Raw genomic sequence first — 18422 nt, forward strand, 5'->3', positions numbered from 1 at the left:
GAAATGCGAGACCGCGTGTCTTGCCCCCTCCACAACCCCTCTGGTCGTTCACACAGTGCGCGCGCACGCACCATACCTGTGCACGCGCGTCCATGTGCGTATGCACTATGCATAGCGCCAGAACTCGGTAGATATAATACGTCACGTAAAATACACGTTTTCTACGTCTACGTTACAGCGTCGAAAGAAATTTTAACGCGAGTCATATTAAATATTCCTTATAAATGTCTACGGGTTTACATGCGCGCTAAAAGACGTTTATAACCTAGCGGATACATAAATAATGTATTGGAAACGTCATTTACTGGTTTTCTACGATTTTCTACAATAAACTACGTGATTTACGTAATATACGTCAAAAACCTCAAAAAACGCGAAATTACGAACCCTGCATAGAGCTCTATGGCACTATTTATGCAGCTGAGCCATTTCGCACACGCCGAGCACGCGATATGCGCGTAGCAAATTGCCGGATTTCCGGTTTCTCGAGTAATCGAAAATGAATTCGAAACCCGTTCTCAATAGACTTTCGAGAGTGCTTTAAAAAACAAAATCCCTCCATGGTAACGGATCCTATTCGATACGTTTATATTATAAATTTCCCCTTAGAAACAAGAATTTAGGGGAGAATCGGGAGCGCTCACCATAGTGACGCTTCTCGTTTACACGTATTTCTAAATTCGCGTCACCGCCACCCCCCGCGTTGGGCCAGCTGTGGCTTGCATGGCGCCACGCGCGCACCTCGTTCGCGCAGCTGCGGCGGTCCATTTTTACACACTCGCGCGTCGCGCTCTGTGCAGCTATGTAGTATGTAGATGGCGCGCGCCTGCGCGGACCCGCCGCGCGACTATGCTAATGCGGCATGTGCTCACGGTCAGCTGTGCGTGCAACGTGTACCCGATGCGTATGTACCTACGCGTACCCTGAACTTTCTGACTACCTCGATCATCGGACCTGATAGGGAAAACGCATCGTTATGAATATGAATCGTTACTTTGCGTGGTCGATTGCGCGGCAAATGCGACTAATGCGACGCAGAGCGTTTCTAGGGAACGCTTAGGTTTGCGCCTTCAGGCTACTCGAGGTCGACTCGTGCGCACGCCGTCCGCGCAGCTCAGCCTGTGTTTTCTTTGTGCGGCACGTGAGGCGGGTGCGCTGCACCGGCTGCATCGGCGAGTTCGCAGCACCTCGGAGCGCGCTACGGTGCGCAGGCGCTCGATTCTCAGATCTCGCAGTGGTTCGCAGTCGCCCCGTCGCGCTTTGTTTATGGCGACGGAGATGGAGACGCCGAAGCGCCGCGGATTTTGACAGGCTGGTCGAGTCCGGTCGCGGCGCCCGTCGTGAGTGCAGCGTCTTGAGAGGTTAGGTCGCGCTTCGCCGCGGACAATGGCTCTCCGAGGACGCGGAGCGTCCACGCGATATCTTCCTCACCCTGCTTGAGGAACCCCTGGTGCGATGTCCTGGAACGCAAGTAGAAACCCACGCTGAGAAAACCAGGTTTAAGGCGCGGGAAGATCCAAGAAAAAGTCTCGAAAAGTCGACATTCGCCGGAATATTGCGTAGCGTCTTCCAAGAACTCGCAACGCGTGTTCGAACTTCGAGGAAGGATTTTCTGAGGAGCTGGAGATTGGAAGATAGAGTTTGCAATGTCTTATACAAATTTCGGAGACGCATAGAATATTTATGAAAAATATTCTGAATTGGAGGATGCTTCTTTGTTTCGGAGCAACCAATGAGCTTGAGGAATATGGAATAGTGCAACGATCGATGAAAGATTGGATGTAATTTACATATCTGCTGGAGTAGCGTCGGCTGATGGTGGAAATAAAAGAATTCGTTGTAAGGCAGTGGGAAATAATTATTTCTTGACAACTCGAGGGAACGCATTACTCGTCGCTACATGTGCCTTGAATTTTCTGAAGCGTCGACAGGTCTTAGTTCAATATGGAAGCGCTGCGTTTAGCCATTCAGTAAGTTTATTCTTGAGTCGAGTGCTCCGCTGATTCATCTCTGTATTTTAACAGCGATGAAATTATTTAAATGTGAGGTTATACTCTGGAGATGCTTTAGCGAGGTTGCATGCGAAAGATTGAATTTCTTTCATGCAATGTTTCTAGTTATGCCAGTTGTATAACTTAATGGTTTTATTAGTACAATGCAAATTACTGTCTGAACTCGATCTTGCATGTATTGATAACATTGCGATTTACGTAACATTTTATATAATGGTTTCTTGTTTTCCAAAGGACCCGTCTCGGGGAGAGGATGGTCAGCATGAGCTCCATGCTCGTGGAAACAGTCAGCATAAATTATGAAGATTTCAATGAGAGTTTCCTAACGTGTGGCACTTGCCTCTGTGTTTACGACGGTAGCGAACATACTCCAAAGTTACTGCCATGCTCCCATACGGTAAGCGATAGTTTCGTAAAATCAGAAATCTATGTCAGTTACCACTATAAATATTAACCTTCCCTTAATCCTATAATTAATTATATCCACAGGTATGTTTGCACTGCCTAACCAGGATCGCCGCCTCACAGACCCGAGAAGCAGGAGCTTTCCGTTGCCCGATCTGTCGCGAGTTGATAACAATTCCTCGTGGTGGTGTTCCTGCCTTACCTCCGAGTTTTCTCGTGAATCAGCTTCTAGATCTCATGTCTAGGCAACGTCGGGAGGTACGTCAATCCTCATATTTGAATAATCCACAAAAATTTCTATCCCACCCAACACGACACAAACTCAAAACAGACAGATTATCAAGCATCGGTATGTCCTAAACAGCTACTAAAAATAAATAGTATCCCCCTCAATCGGCATAAACTATGAATTTACATTTACTGTTACAGGTGATCCCAAAATGTTCCGTGCACATAAACCAGGAATTGCTTTTTTGCGAGACATGTGATACAGTATTTTGTACGGTATGCACAGGCGGAAGTCATTCTGGCACGTCACCAGGCTGCACCGAACACACTATCATCCCGTTTAGCATCGCTATCAAAAGAATGTCTGAGATATTGCTTTACAAAGCGAACGAGTGCATATCCAAGGTGCGTAATCGTCGGTAATTTAAGACTACTTATCTAGTCAGGAAGCCGAATGTGAAAAAAAATACGCGACCCGCGATGGGCGAGCAGACTTTGAATTAAACGGTTTTCTCTTTTGCCTTAGCTGACGCAGGCACAAGAATCGGTGGGTGCTGAACTTCGGCGTTTAGAAACAGCCACCGAGAAATGTCTGACTGCCGTCGACACGGAGTTTGCAGAAATAATCGCAAAGGTCGAGAGACGGCGCGCTGAGCTGCAGGCTGCTGTCACCGAAGCTGCCAGAGACAAGAAACACGTCCTGGAGGAACAGCACGCGTTAATCGAGGCTGAGAAAAATAAGGTCGAGAGAGAATGCGATGGTCTGCAGTATCAGGTACTCTTCGTCATTTTAACCATATCCAAGATTGCCATATTTAATATAAAACGCCTGAAAAGAAATTTGACTTATAGCTCGATCTTTTTTAGGTCGAGGTGCGAAACATCACTCAGCGGATTGGAAGCTTGTCCGACCAGCTCGACGCTGCTGTTGCTCTAAGTGAACCCAGAGAGAACGCTTTTATCACGGCAGAGTTCAGTCATAACGACGCTCTGGCGGAATTCGAACGAGCTTTGAATATATTTGGACGAGTACGGTCTAGTACTACACTGCCAGGTAGGGAGATCGACTTGGAAGTGTGAATTTGTTGTTTCAAGCTTGTTTTTTTTTAATGTGTTTGATGTTTTGCCAGGTCTCTGTCGGGCAAAGCTGAAGGATCCAGCAGTCGCCAAGTTGCAGGCAGCAGCGATCGTCGAAACGGTGGATTATCATGGTCACCCCCGAAACGCGGGGGGCGACCCCATCGCCGCGGAGCTCACCCTGGCTGATGGCATTAATTCCGAGGTCCAGAACAATCAAGTCGAGGTGGAGGTGAAGGACTTGGACAACGGCATGTACGAGGTGCTCTTCAGGCCACCCTCGGCCAATCGTTACGTCCTGAAAGTGTCCGTCTTCGAGCGACCTATAAAAGACTATCCGCTATTCTTCGACGCCACCGAGCACAACGAACCTGTGAAAATATACGGAAGACGCGGCCATGGGAAGGACGAGTTTCATCAACCAGTCGCGGTGGCGGTTGATGATAATGGGACTATCTATGTCGTGGACACCGGGAACTCCCGAATCAAGGTATGTAATCCTTGAAGGATAGTCGTCGGATGGAACCATGAGGTTTTATATTTATTTTACACACAGGTACTTGACGAGAAACTGGAATTCCAGAGACATATAGTGAACGAAGGGTTGGAAGGACGAAGTTGCACGGGAATCGCCGTCTCGGAACAGGGGCTGGTGGTTGTGAACTGGAGAACGAGGACCGTTACCGAAATGACGCTCCATGGAGACACTATCAGGTCTTTCTCCCACAACGCGTTTCAGGTCGGTGGTGGTTACCAAGGAAATAGTCATCATTTTGGACAAGTCCTTTAATTCGGAGGACTTATTTAATTAATGGGATTTTTTGTATTAACTCGTAGGAGCCCATTGACGTAGCGGTGGACAGAAGCTACGGACACGTGCTGGTGGCGGATAATGGACAGAGCTGCGTGTTCGTCTTCGACTCGGATGGAAAAGTCCTCTTCCAGGTTGGCTCCTGGTCTAATTCCTAATTTCTAGATGCCAGTGGATAAAGGAGTATGTCCTGTATTGATATTTCTTGCATTCTTCTCGAAAGGTCGGGAAAAGAAGCGTGTTCAAGCTGATCAGCTCCGTGACCGTCGGCCCGGCTGGGGAGATCCTGGTCGCGGATTCGCGAATTCAGGTGTTCTCCGCTAAAGGCGACTTCTCGGAGGAGATCTATGCAGAAGGGAAAGGTAATTGGAATTAGTCTCTTGTGTGTTTAATAACAAATCTGTAAATCTTCCTCGCTTCCACCAGGCAAAGGCAGGTACGGAGGCATAGCCGTGGACGCGGACGGCAGAGTACTTGCATCCCGTTGTGATAAGGGTCGCACTATCATACAAGTCCTCAAGTTAGGGGGCGGCGCAGTCTTGACCGAGATCGATTCTCACAGCTCGAAGTTACGTCGACCATCCGGAATAGCCGTGCTGCCCGACAACCATCTGGTAGTGGTCGACCTGGGAAACGACTGTGTCAAGAAGTACAGATACTGGTAATCGTAATCTACCGTACCCGTGCTCCGTTAATCGCGCAACTCCAGCATATTGTTGGGGCGGACCTTCGACAAACGTGGAACGCCGTACAGATGATAAAAAGAAAAAGGTGATCGCTTATATTAATTTAAATTTAGTTCTTATTCGGTACCACTTTGTACCGACCACTGATAGCGGTTCTTCACTCGACTCCGTTTATATCCCGCGGATGAGGTCGAAGAACGGCAACCAGAGACCCGATTCTCGAATTTATGCGATCAACTTTCGCATGGGAAATTAATAGTTTCGTGTACGGTTTTCAGACGTTGATCAATGACGCGGCTTTGCAACGATGCAACATCCTTTTATGCGAAACTATTCGTAATATGCGATAATGAAAATCCGTGTTAACTCGAGAATCGGGTCGCTGGGAACGATCCAGCAAGTCGTCGATCGACCGTTGCTACCGTTACATGACATTACTTTGTAAACGTACATTGTCGCACTCGTCCTCGAGGAGTCTGAGAGTTAAGTTGAAGTCTTAATCGGAGGTGAACACTCGCACAGCTCGCTCGAGGTAACTGGCTGTGAACGTTGTTCATTGAGCAAAAAATACTAAATCTAATCGTTTTCTAGAAACCGTCGAAGTCTCTCTCGGTATGTCGAGGCGCAATCGTTTCCTGCAACGCGAGTACTCCTCAAAACCGTTCCGCTTGCTTGTAAACGCTTTTCGCGTTAATGAGCGTGCCGATCTAGAGTAACTACAAGTGAGATTTTTGTTTTTTTTTTCTTTTCTTAGTTATTGATAACCGATCGGATGACAGTGGAAAATGGAGCGTTGCCGATTGTCTTTCTCTCGTTTCTCGTAAGCGTAGAACGGTTATCGGGGGTTTCGGTTCTTTTAGACGTCCACTTATGACGTTCACTTGTTGACGATAGGTTTAAGGATGCGCGAAGTCACGAAACAAGCACTGCCTTTTTTGAAAATTTTCAAAGCACACGGGCAATGTTTAAGGCACTCGAGTAACGAGCTCGGCCTCTTGCCGGATAATAGACCTGTTAAATAGACTTCTTTCCGGCCCGTCTAATGAATCGCCTGATAAAGGTGTCCAGAGGGAGAATTTCTGTCGGAAATGTCTCACTGACAGGCTTTTTAGTTCACGTTTCTCCTCGCCGGGCATGTTCATCACTTTGAATGGACGAAACGCTCTAATCTATAGACAAGGTAGACACGTGACAATTAAGCGCAACATTCCTACGACTTTGTCGAGACACGTGGATAACTAATTTCAGGAATCAAACGCCACTTTAATATGTCACGACTGCACGAGTATCCAAGAGTTACTCCTTTATTGTTGACACGTTTGGTATTTACCTAGGGCCACGGTCACCATTGCCATTTTAAAACGAGAGACGCGGAGGTTAATTGTTGTAACATAAGAAGAAGAAGAAGAAAAAAGAAAAGAGGACTGTTAGATAGAACTTAAGGGCGTAAGAATTGTACATATATTTTTCTCAGTATTATTACATAGCGCAATTCCTAGCGTAACGATTGTACGATAACGCCGAACCTTAATTGATGCTGCTTGCTCGTTGTTAAGCACACTTCTACATTGAATGGCGATCGGTCGGATCGCTTTGACATTACGTTGTACATAAATTGTATGAAAATGGACTAGTCTTCTAGGGAAACAACTCGGCGAGTTGTGAATGGCCTTGAAATCAGTTCTCAAAGGGGCGAAGAGCTCCTCTTCGGGGGGCTTCGCCTCGAGATAACGTCGTTTTTAGACCTTATCGGTACTCTGTTGTGTCCATCCAATGTATTTTCTAGACCTTAAGGCGGATAAGAGTCCACGCACGGCAGAGTATTACTTAAGAAAAAAAAAAAAAACCCCTTTACACGTAACGTTAACGTTCACTCGTGTTTTTCTTCCTCTTTTTTTCCCCTTTTTGTTGTTTTATCTTCGCCTTTTTGTAGCCACTTTTTTAAGAAACGTTCGCTTAAACTTAGTCTATCGTAATGTGTCATACAACGCATTAAGCAGCGTTTATTGTCGAACTGAAAGGACGAGGGGGGAGGGGAGTGGAGAATGGGAGGGGAGGAAATCGAAAGAGAAATCACTTGATACTTCGAAGTACCAAAGTCGATTGCGAAGTTTCGACTCGGTACGTGTACACGTTATTTGTGAGCAAGACCGATTAAACCTGTTTTATAATTTTCATCTGCGTGACTCATGATTTGAACGTCGAATTAGAGAATTAGCCGTTTTCGCCGAGATTCTCGGCAGCTCCACGGCTTGAATACTCATTTACTGGACTAGAAACATTGGTTCGTTCATGTCTTCGTTATGTACGAGACATTCCAGGGCGCATTTTGTACAACAATCTCTGTAGACGCAGGTGCAAACTCCAAAAGTTACGCTTGGACCTACGAATTTTCTTTTCACTCGGTAGAAAATTTCTTTTCGAGGAAAAAACAAGATGGCCGCGATTGGTGTGCACGTAACTCGTGTCCCGGTACTAATAGTCTGCGTAACAATTAATTCCGAGCTGGTACTAATCTCGCGAAACGTTCGAAAAGCGACGTAAGTACCCTCGAACGTGGTTTACGTACTTTTCTTGGTTTATTTCTTGACATGAACTGTTGAAACGTCGCCGACCGATGTTCATAGGCTCGAACCAGCGGATCGTCGCAAAGCGTAGCAATATTTGTTAAACGATATTCCTTAACGATGACCCGATTGTCGAGAATTCCTGGAGATTGGAAATTGAAAGCGTGAGCTTTTCGTCCCATGGCCTCGAAGAACTTACTCGAAGGAGAGATCGTTAAACGCGCGTACAATCGATCCCTTACGGTGATGTCAAAGGGCCATTCTATATTCATAAAACGCGATATTGTTTATAAAACCATTTCTCCAAACTGCACCAAATAATCTGAAACTTCAGCATGTGATTACGAAGACCCTAAGGAAGGTGATGGTTGTGAAATTTCATTTAAAAAAAAATGACTGTTTTTATTTAGCCTGGACTAGAACCAAAGTCACTTTTTTTTTTGTGGAAAATGAAATTTTACGTGCATCGCGTTCTTCCTTGGGGCCTTCATGATCACGTGCTCAAGTTTCAAACGATTCAGTGCACCCAGAAGAAAAGTTCTATAAAAATTTNTTAAAATTTCAAATCACTCCTTCCCCCGAGTTTGGAGAAAAGTCGTACATATATATATTTTGACGTTTCGATGTATATAGAATGACCCTTTCATTTCACCTTAATCGACGCACCCGTCCTACCTAATGATATTTTGTTAAATCTAGTCATGTCCATTAATCCTACATCTCTCCGCAGGTTCGACCACACCGTGTTACATGACATGCTGTATAAAGACAGGTCTTTGTAAATAAACTAAAGCTTAATTCTTCGGTGCAAATTGGAGATCTCCTTTATTAATGTTGCCAGCGTGTACCAGTTTAAAGAAGTGTCTCGGACGAGGATTACCGTTTCCGCCGTGCTAATTGGGCGTGCATTAATTCACGCGAGTTTATTCACGTGACCCTGTACGCGCGCCCTGTGTCGTCGCAATTACAGAAAAGCAAAGCGTCAGAAATTTGGAACGAACGAGATGGAGAAAGAGGGAACGCGCTGGAAAATCCCAAATTTAAAAATCTCGCCTCAATTACAGTAACTCGTGAGAAATTCGGAATGAAAAGTGGGGAATCGTTGAAAATGTCGAATTTCAAGATGGCGTCGCAATCACAGAAAAGCAAAGTGTCAGGAATTCGGGACGAAGGAAATGGAGAAAGAGGAAAAAAGGGAAAGCGATGAAAAATCTCGCCGCAGTTAGCCGCGTCCCCGTGTCGTCGCAATTACGGAAATTCGTGAGAAATTCGGAATGAAAAGTGGGGAGCCGTTAAAAAAATGTCAAATTTCAAGATGGCGTCGCAAATCCCTCGCTCTCGCGGGACCCGAAACGCGACGCTGCATTCCTTTCGTACGGTTTCTCCATCTTTTTACGGTTGATTCTTTTTTTCCCTCGAAGCGAAGAAACGATTCCCGGCAATCCGTACCCTAGTTTTAAGATGATTTTTCTCAATTTTTTTATCCCTTACCTCCTTACGAGTCGCGCTTACAATTACCGCTATAAGCGGCGCAAATTACGCGCGCACCGCGTCCACTTTTAAAATTCGAGCGAAACGCTCCTTTTTTATTTTTTTTCTTTCTCTTCCGTCGCGGATTCCTTTTCATTTGCGCAGACTAAGGCCGCCTCACTCGACTCGGTGCACTCGGCTCTTGTATTCCGGTCACTTAAAAGCGTTATTGTGCCGATCGATTCTCTTGCGATACCCCGAACGCACGATGCGCGCCATGCCCAGCCACCTGAAAAATGTCCAGGGATTAAGCAAACCTCCCATGCGAATACGCTACCCATCATACTATGCCCTCTTAAATTTCTCATCTCACGGGTAGAGTTTCTATCGGCAGCCTTATCGACGATTTTTGGTCGCGCTGTAAAAATTGAAAGCCCTCTTGGGGCGAAATTTCGGGGGAATTACTGGAAAATTTCCGCTGGAGCGAGCGAAGGCATTGGATATTTATTCAACGTCGAGGTCGTACCGAAGTAATCGTCAAACGGCGGGCACGACTCGTATACCCGGGCCCTATATTCCGAAATTGATTTAAACTTGATTTCCCGGGGAAGAAAATACGAGGTAATCCTCCGTATCGCGAAGTGCCCCCCTCCCCTGGGCGTAAAAGGTGAAACTCCGAAAGGAGCATTCATACGTAATACGCGGGGCGTATAGCGTACGCGCGTACATGCTCTCTCGTAAGAACCTGCCGTATCCACCTTGCCCTCCCCCAGGCTGGTGAATGCGTACATAGAACGTGGACGCATACCCACAACACGTCGGGCCGGTGTACATGCCCCCGACATAGATAAACCGTGGATATACCATCTCACGGGGGGTTATGTGGCACATATGTACCCGCGAGCTCGCTCTACCCACCATACATAAACCACGGTTCGCCCTCGGCTAGGCGGCCGATCTCGGTAGGGCTCGGGGCGGAGATCGCCGCGGCGAGGGAGCCCCGCGTCGGAGCGCAGCCCCGCTCGTCATAAAACACTCGAATTAAGATAGACGAACGAGTGGCGGGCACGGGGAGACGCGAGGATCCCTGTCCCGGCGGCGTCGAGGGGGCGGGCCCGCCTCGACCAATCGCGAGCCGCGGCCCAACGGAAAGCGCCCGTGAGCGCGCGCGATCCAAGGGAAAGCGCGCGGCCGGGTCCACGGACCTTGGCGCGCGGGGAGAGTCACTGCCGCGGTCCCGGCTGGTCCCGGCGCGAGCGAGAGGGCGGCCCGCGCGAGCGAGACGGCCATAGACGCTGGCGACGCTACGGTGGTAGTGAATGGAACGCGGCCCCGCGGCCCGGCGTAGTACGACGCCTGGTCGGTGCTCACGGAACCGACCAATCGCGGCGCGGCGCGGCGGTCACGTGACTCGCGGCTCGAGCCAGCAGAACATCGCGAATGACAAGACGCGCGCGGCCGCCGCGGACCATCGTCCCTCCTCGTACCTGCTCGCAGAGGACTCCGAGGACCGCCGTCGACCAGGCCAGGGTGAACCGAGTACGCCCGGGAGTCTGACCTCGAGGAAGCCGCCGACGTCGGGCCGCGAGGAACGGCGGCCGAACCGCCGCCACCGCCAACGCCGCCGCCGCCGCTGCCGCCGCCGCCGCTCAGCGCGCCTCCGCGACGCCGAGACGCCGCGCGCCGCGTCCGTCTACATGACAAAATGTCGGGGTCCCAGCGGGTGCGAAAGTCCTCGCCGTGCTCGACGGCGAAGCAGGGCCCCATGCGGGCCACTCTGCCCGTGAGCTCGCTCCTCAGGCAGAGCAGACAGGCCAGCAACCTCAGGAAGAGCAACGGCAACAGCCCGACCGTCTCGCCGACCAACGCGAACGCGTGGCGGGCACGCATCTCTCCGGAGACCTCCTCCTCCTCGGGGCAGCGGAGTCCCGGATCGCTCTCCTACAAAGGTAGGAACGAACGCGGAGGACGCGTCCGAGCGGGCCGACCCTGCGCGCCGACCGCCGCCCCCAGGAGGCGACCGTCGACCGCTGGAATGGCGTACAGGTTAAGGCCCGCGGCTAGGGTAGGCCCGGCTGGAGAGGTTCTTCCAGGCGCCCTGGATCCTCCGAGAGGACGGACTCTGGCCACGATTTTCTCCGGTTTCTGTTAACTCTTGAGTAAAAAGGTACGGCTTTTGAATGCTGCTCGATGGAACCGTGGACAAGGAGAGGTAATTCCAAGGTTTGGGGGACTCGGTGTAGCAGCTGCAGGGGTTGGATTCTGAGGACTCTTCTGGGTGTGGAGCTAAGGGGTGAAATGTACTCTCAGGGGAATTTTTGGGGGATTTTTTTTAATGCTTTACGATTAGTTTATTGTAACTATTAGTGGTCCAGAAGAGGAATCGACTTTAGGATCCTGCGGTACGATACTAGGTGCATGGGGTGGTCGATCGATGGATGAGAGGTTAAAATCTAGAGAAATTGAATATTTTGGGGGGGTAGATAATGGATTTTATGTGTTCGTAGACATTGAGGCATATGTTGATCTTGATAAAAAGTGAGACATTTAAGTCTTGAAATTTTGGGAGCGTAAGGACTCTCGATTGGGTGTGGATGCCTTCATTCTTTATCCATTCCGATTACTTGGATGGTCTTAAATTTAAGGTAACATGAAAGCATTCTTGAAGCCGTTAACTTGACGTTAGGAATTTAAACTTAACTTTTTAATGGAAGATAAATTTACTTGTGTTTACAAATAGATTTATGTAAAAATAGTTTTAAGGAGAGAATACCTAATGTTCAAGGTCATGATTTGGAAAACGAGATTTTAAGTACACATAGCCGCTGCTACATCTGTTAACGGCATCCAATGAAATATGGTTGGAATCCCTGGGCCGTGCCTTGAGCGTTTCGTTCATGACCTGTGCGTGTCACGGTAGTAACTACGATACTTCATTGTGTATATACATGGAACGGGCTATTATGAGCGACTCTATTAATAATGGTCATTTGAAATAGTCTTCAGTGCTGTACGACAGCTACGAATGCATTTGATTATCGGCCACATTTTTTCTAGTATGTATTCCATGTCAATGTTTGTTTAATTATCATAAGCTTTAATTTTTTAGTTAATCTCTTTTACTTGGAATGTTTTGAAAAAATAATGAAAGGCAATATTGATAGAGCATCCTGTCAATGCGGTTGACTGATAAAAAACAGTGCTATTTTAAAATTATAATGTCTTTCCGGACTCACTACTGAATTAGCGTATAGTTAATAATGCTTGTTATATTATTTATTTCAAATCTGGCAGCCGAACATCATATTCTTAGCTCGGTTGTGGTTTATATTTTCCTTACCCACGCAAGTGATTCATGAAATGTAATCGACACTTCTTTAGCAGTATTTTGTTTGCTAATTGCAGTTCCTCTTTCATTGCAGCCAAATCAAAAACACTGAGTGGTCGCTGCAGCGAAAGCTTAAGCGGCAGTCAAAATATCCGCCGAACAGCATCGCTGGACACAATCTACTTAAAGGGACAATGGCCCCGTGATTCATACTATATTCACACCAGTCTCTTACTGGTAGACAAGTCTACTCAGGTGAAATGATTTCTAAGTACAAATCATCGGACAGTGGTCCATCATCGTTGTTTGAATTCTGTACATTTTCCAGACCGAGGAATGGTCCAACGAGCCACGAAAGATGCATGGTCGTCATCCTCCGGAACAAACCACTACCGATGAGAAACTGGAAAAGTACATCAGGCATCGGTACGGCATGTCACTATTCGCTGTTCTGTCAAGTACATTAGGCAAACGAAATTATATCCAATGTTATTTATATCAATTTCAAATATAGATTACAGCGTACCAATAAGGAAGGTACGAGCAGTAGGGAAAGAACAGCTGCATTCGGACTCATCATGCCCAGCGGACCACCACCTGCCCTTCCGGGAGACCATACAGTACTCCTACCAAGTATTGCATCGCAAACACCCATGCGTAAGTAGAGCACTATAAAATTGATATTAAAGAAAAAAAGAAAGAAAGAAAAAAATGACACGTGCAATAACCATATACAGACAACCAGTTCAGCTTGAATACAAAAGCGAGCCCCATGAACATACCAGTGAAACCGATGAGGCCACCTATGCGATCCTCCATCGAAGGGCTCAATCAAGAGATCGAAGGATTAGTGCTCAAGTCCACAGCCCAAACAAGTGATTCGGAGCATCCTGTCGAAGACAAGGTAAGCGATACCCAAACATAACCTCTTTCTCCTCCCTGAAGATTTATTTTTTTCTTACCAACACCTTTTGTGCCTAATGAAACTCAGTTGAGAGTAAGTAACCGTGCTGTGCCCTAAACCATTGTAATAATTTTCCTATATATTTATCGATCTCAATGGCGCTAATTGGCCACACGTCCAAGGAGTATTTACCGTGGCGTTGGCCTTGATCGTATTTAAAGAAACTACCTATATAGAACCCTGAAGTTCATTCAATGTGAGTCACTACGTTACTTGAACTCGGTCCAAATCACTCGGTGCTCCGACAATTGATAGCTCAATCGCCCACATGGCCGACGCTTTTATTCTTTTTTTCTCTCTCTTTACTTCATAAGGAACATAAGAAATCGATCACCAAAAGGATGACTCGCGTAACACGCAGAAACGTTTTCTTTCTTTTTGTAAATTCTAGTACGCGAGATATCGCGAGCAGATGACACCCGAGGGACACCGAGCTCCATTGGCGGACCTTTTGAGGGCCACTCGAAGCGTAAACACGCAAACTCCAGCTACCGACCTTCCCTCCAGCTCGTACTCTTCAGGTAATTCAACATCTTCGGCACTCTCTTCGTGTACCGAGCCCGAAGCTACGCGAACGTCTCGACATTACGTCGCGAACGGTCCTTTTAATCGCTGGGCTCTTAAATACGATCAACCAGAGCTCGAACGTTTTCCGCGGTTTATCATAATTGTTGTGAATCCACGATATGCGTACGGTGTATCGAGTAACCGACTAACAATGGTGTGCGCCTGCTTATCAAACAGGCCCTCCATCTAGGAACTCAGAGTCGCCGCTGATACCCGGTGTTATGGATGCCTCCCGTCCGCCTAGCGACCTCCCACAAGGTTGGCCTCCCATGTGGCAGCAGATCTCTTACCTCTTGTCACCCTGGTTCCGTTTTCGTCCTGGAATTGTTACGACACACCTGTTTATCTCCGTCACCTGCCTGTTTGTTCGCATCGTCGACACCTCGTACTACGTCCGGTCTTCCCGAAGCATGCGCATGCTGCCAGTGTGTCGACGAACGTCGTCTTCGGTTGTTTTTCATTTTTTTTCTTTCTTTATTTTTTTAACCCATGTCTTCATCATTCACGTAGCGACGTTTTCCGTTAATTCGACTCCTCGATTGCGGACGAGATCAATAGTTGAACGGCAATCGGCCGCAAGTCGATGGCTTTGATAGACTCGCGGTCTGCGATGGCGTCTTTGGCCTTGGCCCTTGACTCGTGGGCATAATTTTTATTTCTACGGGTTAACCGATTGTTTTCAACATGCGAGAAGCATGAACCTCCTCCACGGGGTATGCGAGACCTCGAGCTGAGGATGTGACGAGGCATGGACTGCTCGGATTCGTTGCGAATGCGTAATCATTAAGGTGTCGCGGGTGTATTTAATTCGCCCTACATTTAATCTCTAGGTGGAAGCCGTGGCTCGACGCCGGAGCAGGAAAGGGAAGGGCGTTTGGGCACGTCTCCTCACATCAACAGGTTTCTCGCTAGGGAACCCCCCGATGGATGTGAGAAGGTCAACCTCAAGTTCGTGGAAGAGGCCAGGTAACGATCGTTCCGGTGTCGTTCGCGTCCACTTGGAAGTGTCCCATCTTTGTTGGAGTCATCCGAGTCCGGCTGGGGATGCGACGAGTCGGAAGTTTCAATCCGTTAAATTCGAGTCACTTTTTTTTTTGTCACAACTCTAATGTGAGTCAAGAGGGTAAAAACGCGTTATTTATTTATTTAGGCCATTTTGATCGCCATCGAGTCGTCGACTCGAGTCATTTCTGTTGCAACTCGAATGCAAGTCAAGTGCAAGAAGACGCGCGTTATTCGTTTGCTCGAATCGCTTCAGTGGCTTAGTATAATCGAGTAGCGCGAGTTAGGAAAGAAAACAATTCAACTAGAAATTAAAACTCGAGCTCAGACTCGTAATTGGCAGTGTTACGATGAATTAATTCGACTCGTCGCTCCCCCCCACTACAATGGCCGCTCTCGCTAACGTTCCTTTCGTTCTCCCGAAGGCGACCGATGATAGACCTGAGCAAGCTGGACTACTGTCCGAAGCCGTGCGTAGCATTCCAGCTGAAGCCGAGCCTGGGATCAGCGTTCCTGCCACTACAGCAGCCGGCCAGCCCGACGATGGTCGCCGGTGCGTCGCCCTCGTCGCACACGACACCGCCTACTCCTCCCCCAAATCCATAGTCCCACCCTGTACTCTACGGCGTGGCGCGCGTAATGCCGATCGGTAAATATATAAATACACACACACGGACATCCACACCCCACGTATACCCACGGACACGGACACGACCTGTACACACACACACACGAACATATATATATTTTTTTTTAAACAACCTCGTGGCTGGAAAGTGATTTAAAGGAGGTGACAAAAGAAGAGGGAGGGAGAGACCTACGGTTATGTAAACGAAGGCACGTAAACAAAACAAAAGATATATACCCGGCGATGTGACGGATAAAGGATGTGGAAGGAAAAGGGACACACAGAGAGGGAGAGAAAGAGAGAGGAAGAGGAAAGGGGGGTTGAAAACGAAACAGAGTTACCGGAAGGAACGACCCTGGACCATCCGCGGGGTGTCGCACCGCGGGGTTCGGGCCAGTGTTCAGAGTTCGCGGGGGGGCGATCACCCTGAAGAGACACACCTCGACGGCACCCCCTGATGGCGGAGAGGGAGAGAGAGGCGGGAACACGGGGGTCAGGAACCGCGGGAGGAACAATAATAATATTAATATTAACATTTAATAATAGGTATAAAAGTCGGGGGATAATAAGATGATAACGTTTAAATGGGAGGAGGACCGAGGGAGGTACGGCGGGATGGGAAATGTACGAGGAACAATAATTTGTGATAACTGAGATATAAAGAAAGAGAGAGAGTGAGAGAAAGAGAGAGAGAGGGAGAGAAACAAAAAGAAGAAAACAAACAACGTTTAGGAATAAACATTGTGTTCTACAGGGACAAAAGACTAATGAGAGAAATTGTGTATTCTAAATTTAGTGCTCTAAAACGTGCTAAAGGGGAGAGGCGACGGTGAGGGCGAAGCGGAGGAAGAGGAGGAAGAGAGAGAGAGAGAGACAGACGGCTTTAGTTTTCTACGACGGGGAGGAGAGAGTGTGAGAGAGGGAGAGGTGTGCGAGGTCAAGACGCGCGACAAGTGCTGGAGGAGGAACAAAGTATTAAGGATTTAACGCGGAGGGAGATGAGGGGAGGAGGAAGTTGGCCCTGGACTGGACCGGCGGGGATGCGTGCCCCTGCCCCCTCTAACCCCACAATAGTGCAGCTCTGCCCCCGCCCCCGCCCCCGTTTGGTAGATGCGTTTCTTCGACAAACCCTTACGGCTTCCCGAACGAGCCGACCTCGTAGCCGGTACGACCATCCGTTTTTTAGGACCTTGTATGTTATTTTATGTATACATAGGTGTATTGCATATATTCATCCCCTTGTCTTTTTTTTTTTTGGTTTTTTCTTTTTTTCCCTTGAATTAATTAACGCGACAAATCCTGACGCCCGCTCGCCGGTTACACGGGGATTAATTGTTAACATGTCTTGTTTGCTTCCCCCCCCCCCCCCTCGACATGTCTCATCGAAATTCGAGTCATCGGGCCGAACTTTACAATGTTTGATGAAATGTCGGACGACGACTTTGCGATGTCGTATGGAATGAGGGGTGAATACAACTCCGAAAGGAACTCTTCTTCAGGTAGACACACTTTGGACGATCAAATCTGTTGGCAAATGTTTTCCTTTTTTTTTTTTATATTTTTTTAAATTTTATTTTAAGGACGCGTATGACGGATTATGGAAGAAGGCGTTATAATTCGAGGATCCTTAATCGACGAGGCGAGCCTTGTCTCGTCATTTCTGAGGTTTTCCGTAGGTTTTCATTGTTTCTATTCTTTTTTTTTTCTCCCCTTTATGAAAATGTTTTAATTAGTCGTTAGGGAAATCGTATCTCGTAGGGTAAGGACGCGTCTCGCGGAATATTCTCTATTTTTTACCGAGGAATGTAATTTAACTTACGTTGCGTATTTATTAGTCGTTCTATCTCTATTTAACGGTGCGTGCGAATGGACCGGCGAGTCGACTCGCTTCATGTACGGTTAATTAACGAGTATTATGGCGTAAGTTGTAGGGTGTATTACGAGTTGCCTCGAGGGTTTTCTTATCTTCTTTCTTATTTTTGCCCCCGCCCCCCCCTTTTTTTTACGAACGCGCAATTGACTTTAAACGGTAGTCGTATCGAGTATAGTTACGGAAAAAATGAATTTGATTATATAACAAGTATTATTCGTACCGTTAATTGTACCGAGTTATTTCGAACTGTTGTCAAGCTCAGTGTCGTTACAACGTTCCGTTGTAGATATACACTTAACGGTTAGGTTAATGAGATATTGGCAGTGTATCGATAGCCTGTTAAGAGACTAGTATCGGTTGGAGATATTGTTTAGTCGTAGACGCTTTGTGTAAAGCTCGTTTTTTACAGTGAATAGCCTTGTCGCTTTGTATAGTGAAAATGATAAGAGGAAGAGGTCGTACCGCGGAATTGTTAGAAAGAAAGGAAAACAAAGTACGTGACCCTTCTGGCCGGTTCTCATTGTTGGTCACGTCGTTTTAATTGTCTCCTCAATGGGGACGTCGATTAATCAAAAGGATACCAAAACCCGATAATTCGATCGCTGGGGGGGAATTGTTACTATTAGAATTTTGTCTAGGGAAAAAAAAAAATCAAAGACTGAATTTGGTCGTCCAGAGTGTAATTAGCGTACTTAGACCCCGATGAGAGAGCAACCAGGATTGGACGTTGACCCGATCGAGGGTCCCGATTGCTCGAAAATGTATAATTCTGTAACTCGATCGGATCGATGTACAACGTCGATG

General features: G+C 47.4%; 2 protein-coding genes across 2 annotated transcripts; both read left to right on the forward strand.

The window, feature by feature from the left end:
* The first annotated feature begins 1177 nt into the window (after positions 1-1177).
* LOC105695826 (tripartite motif-containing protein 3) lies at positions 1178-8129 on the forward strand. Its single transcript, XM_012417788.1, has 11 exons — positions 1178-1970; positions 2247-2409; positions 2502-2675; positions 2847-3050; positions 3172-3420; positions 3513-3699; positions 3776-4212; positions 4279-4461; positions 4560-4667; positions 4757-4895; positions 4960-8129. The coding sequence occupies exons 1-11, from the start codon at positions 1945-1947 to the stop codon at positions 5196-5198; spliced, it is 2109 nt and encodes a 702-aa protein (XP_012273211.1). The 5' UTR covers positions 1178-1944; the 3' UTR covers positions 5199-8129.
* Positions 8130-10915: 2786 nt separating this feature from the next.
* On the forward strand, positions 10916-16995 carry LOC105695701 (protein FAM117B). Its single transcript, XM_012417511.2, has 8 exons — positions 10916-11205; positions 12679-12839; positions 12913-13010; positions 13099-13241; positions 13322-13488; positions 13940-14069; positions 14946-15081; positions 15543-16995. Exons 1-8 carry the CDS (start codon positions 10962-10964, stop codon positions 15721-15723), a joined length of 1260 nt encoding a protein of 419 aa, XP_012272934.1. The 5' UTR covers positions 10916-10961; the 3' UTR covers positions 15724-16995.
* The last annotated feature ends 1427 nt before the right edge of the window (positions 16996-18422 follow it).

The sequence above is a fragment of the Orussus abietinus genome, unplaced genomic scaffold (genome assembly GCF_000612105.2).
Source record: "Orussus abietinus isolate OABI.00-Male unplaced genomic scaffold, Oabi_2.0 scaffold33, whole genome shotgun sequence".
Classification (NCBI taxonomy): domain Eukaryota; kingdom Metazoa; phylum Arthropoda; class Insecta; order Hymenoptera; family Orussidae; genus Orussus; species Orussus abietinus.

Bases quoted from the DNA above. Each gene is read 5' to 3' on its own strand.
- LOC105695826 (XM_012417788.1), top strand. From the start codon at position 1,945: ATGGAAGCGCTGCGTTTAGCCATTCA. The intron at 3,421-3,512 runs GTACTCTTCGTC...GATCTTTTTTAG, and splicing joins GCGATGGTCTGCAGTATCAG to GTCGAGGTGCGAAACATCAC. The intron at 4,896-4,959 runs GTAATTGGAATT...CGCTTCCACCAG, and splicing joins GATCTATGCAGAAGGGAAAG to GCAAAGGCAGGTACGGAGGC.
- LOC105695701 (XM_012417511.2), top strand. From the start codon at position 10,962: ATGTCGGGGTCCCAGCGGGTGCGAAAGTCCTCGCCGTGCTCGACGGCG. The intron at 11,206-12,678 runs GTAGGAACGAAC...CTTTCATTGCAG, and splicing joins CGGATCGCTCTCCTACAAAG to CCAAATCAAAAACACTGAGT. The intron at 14,070-14,945 runs GTAATTCAACAT...TTTAATCTCTAG, and splicing joins CTCCAGCTCGTACTCTTCAG to GTGGAAGCCGTGGCTCGACG.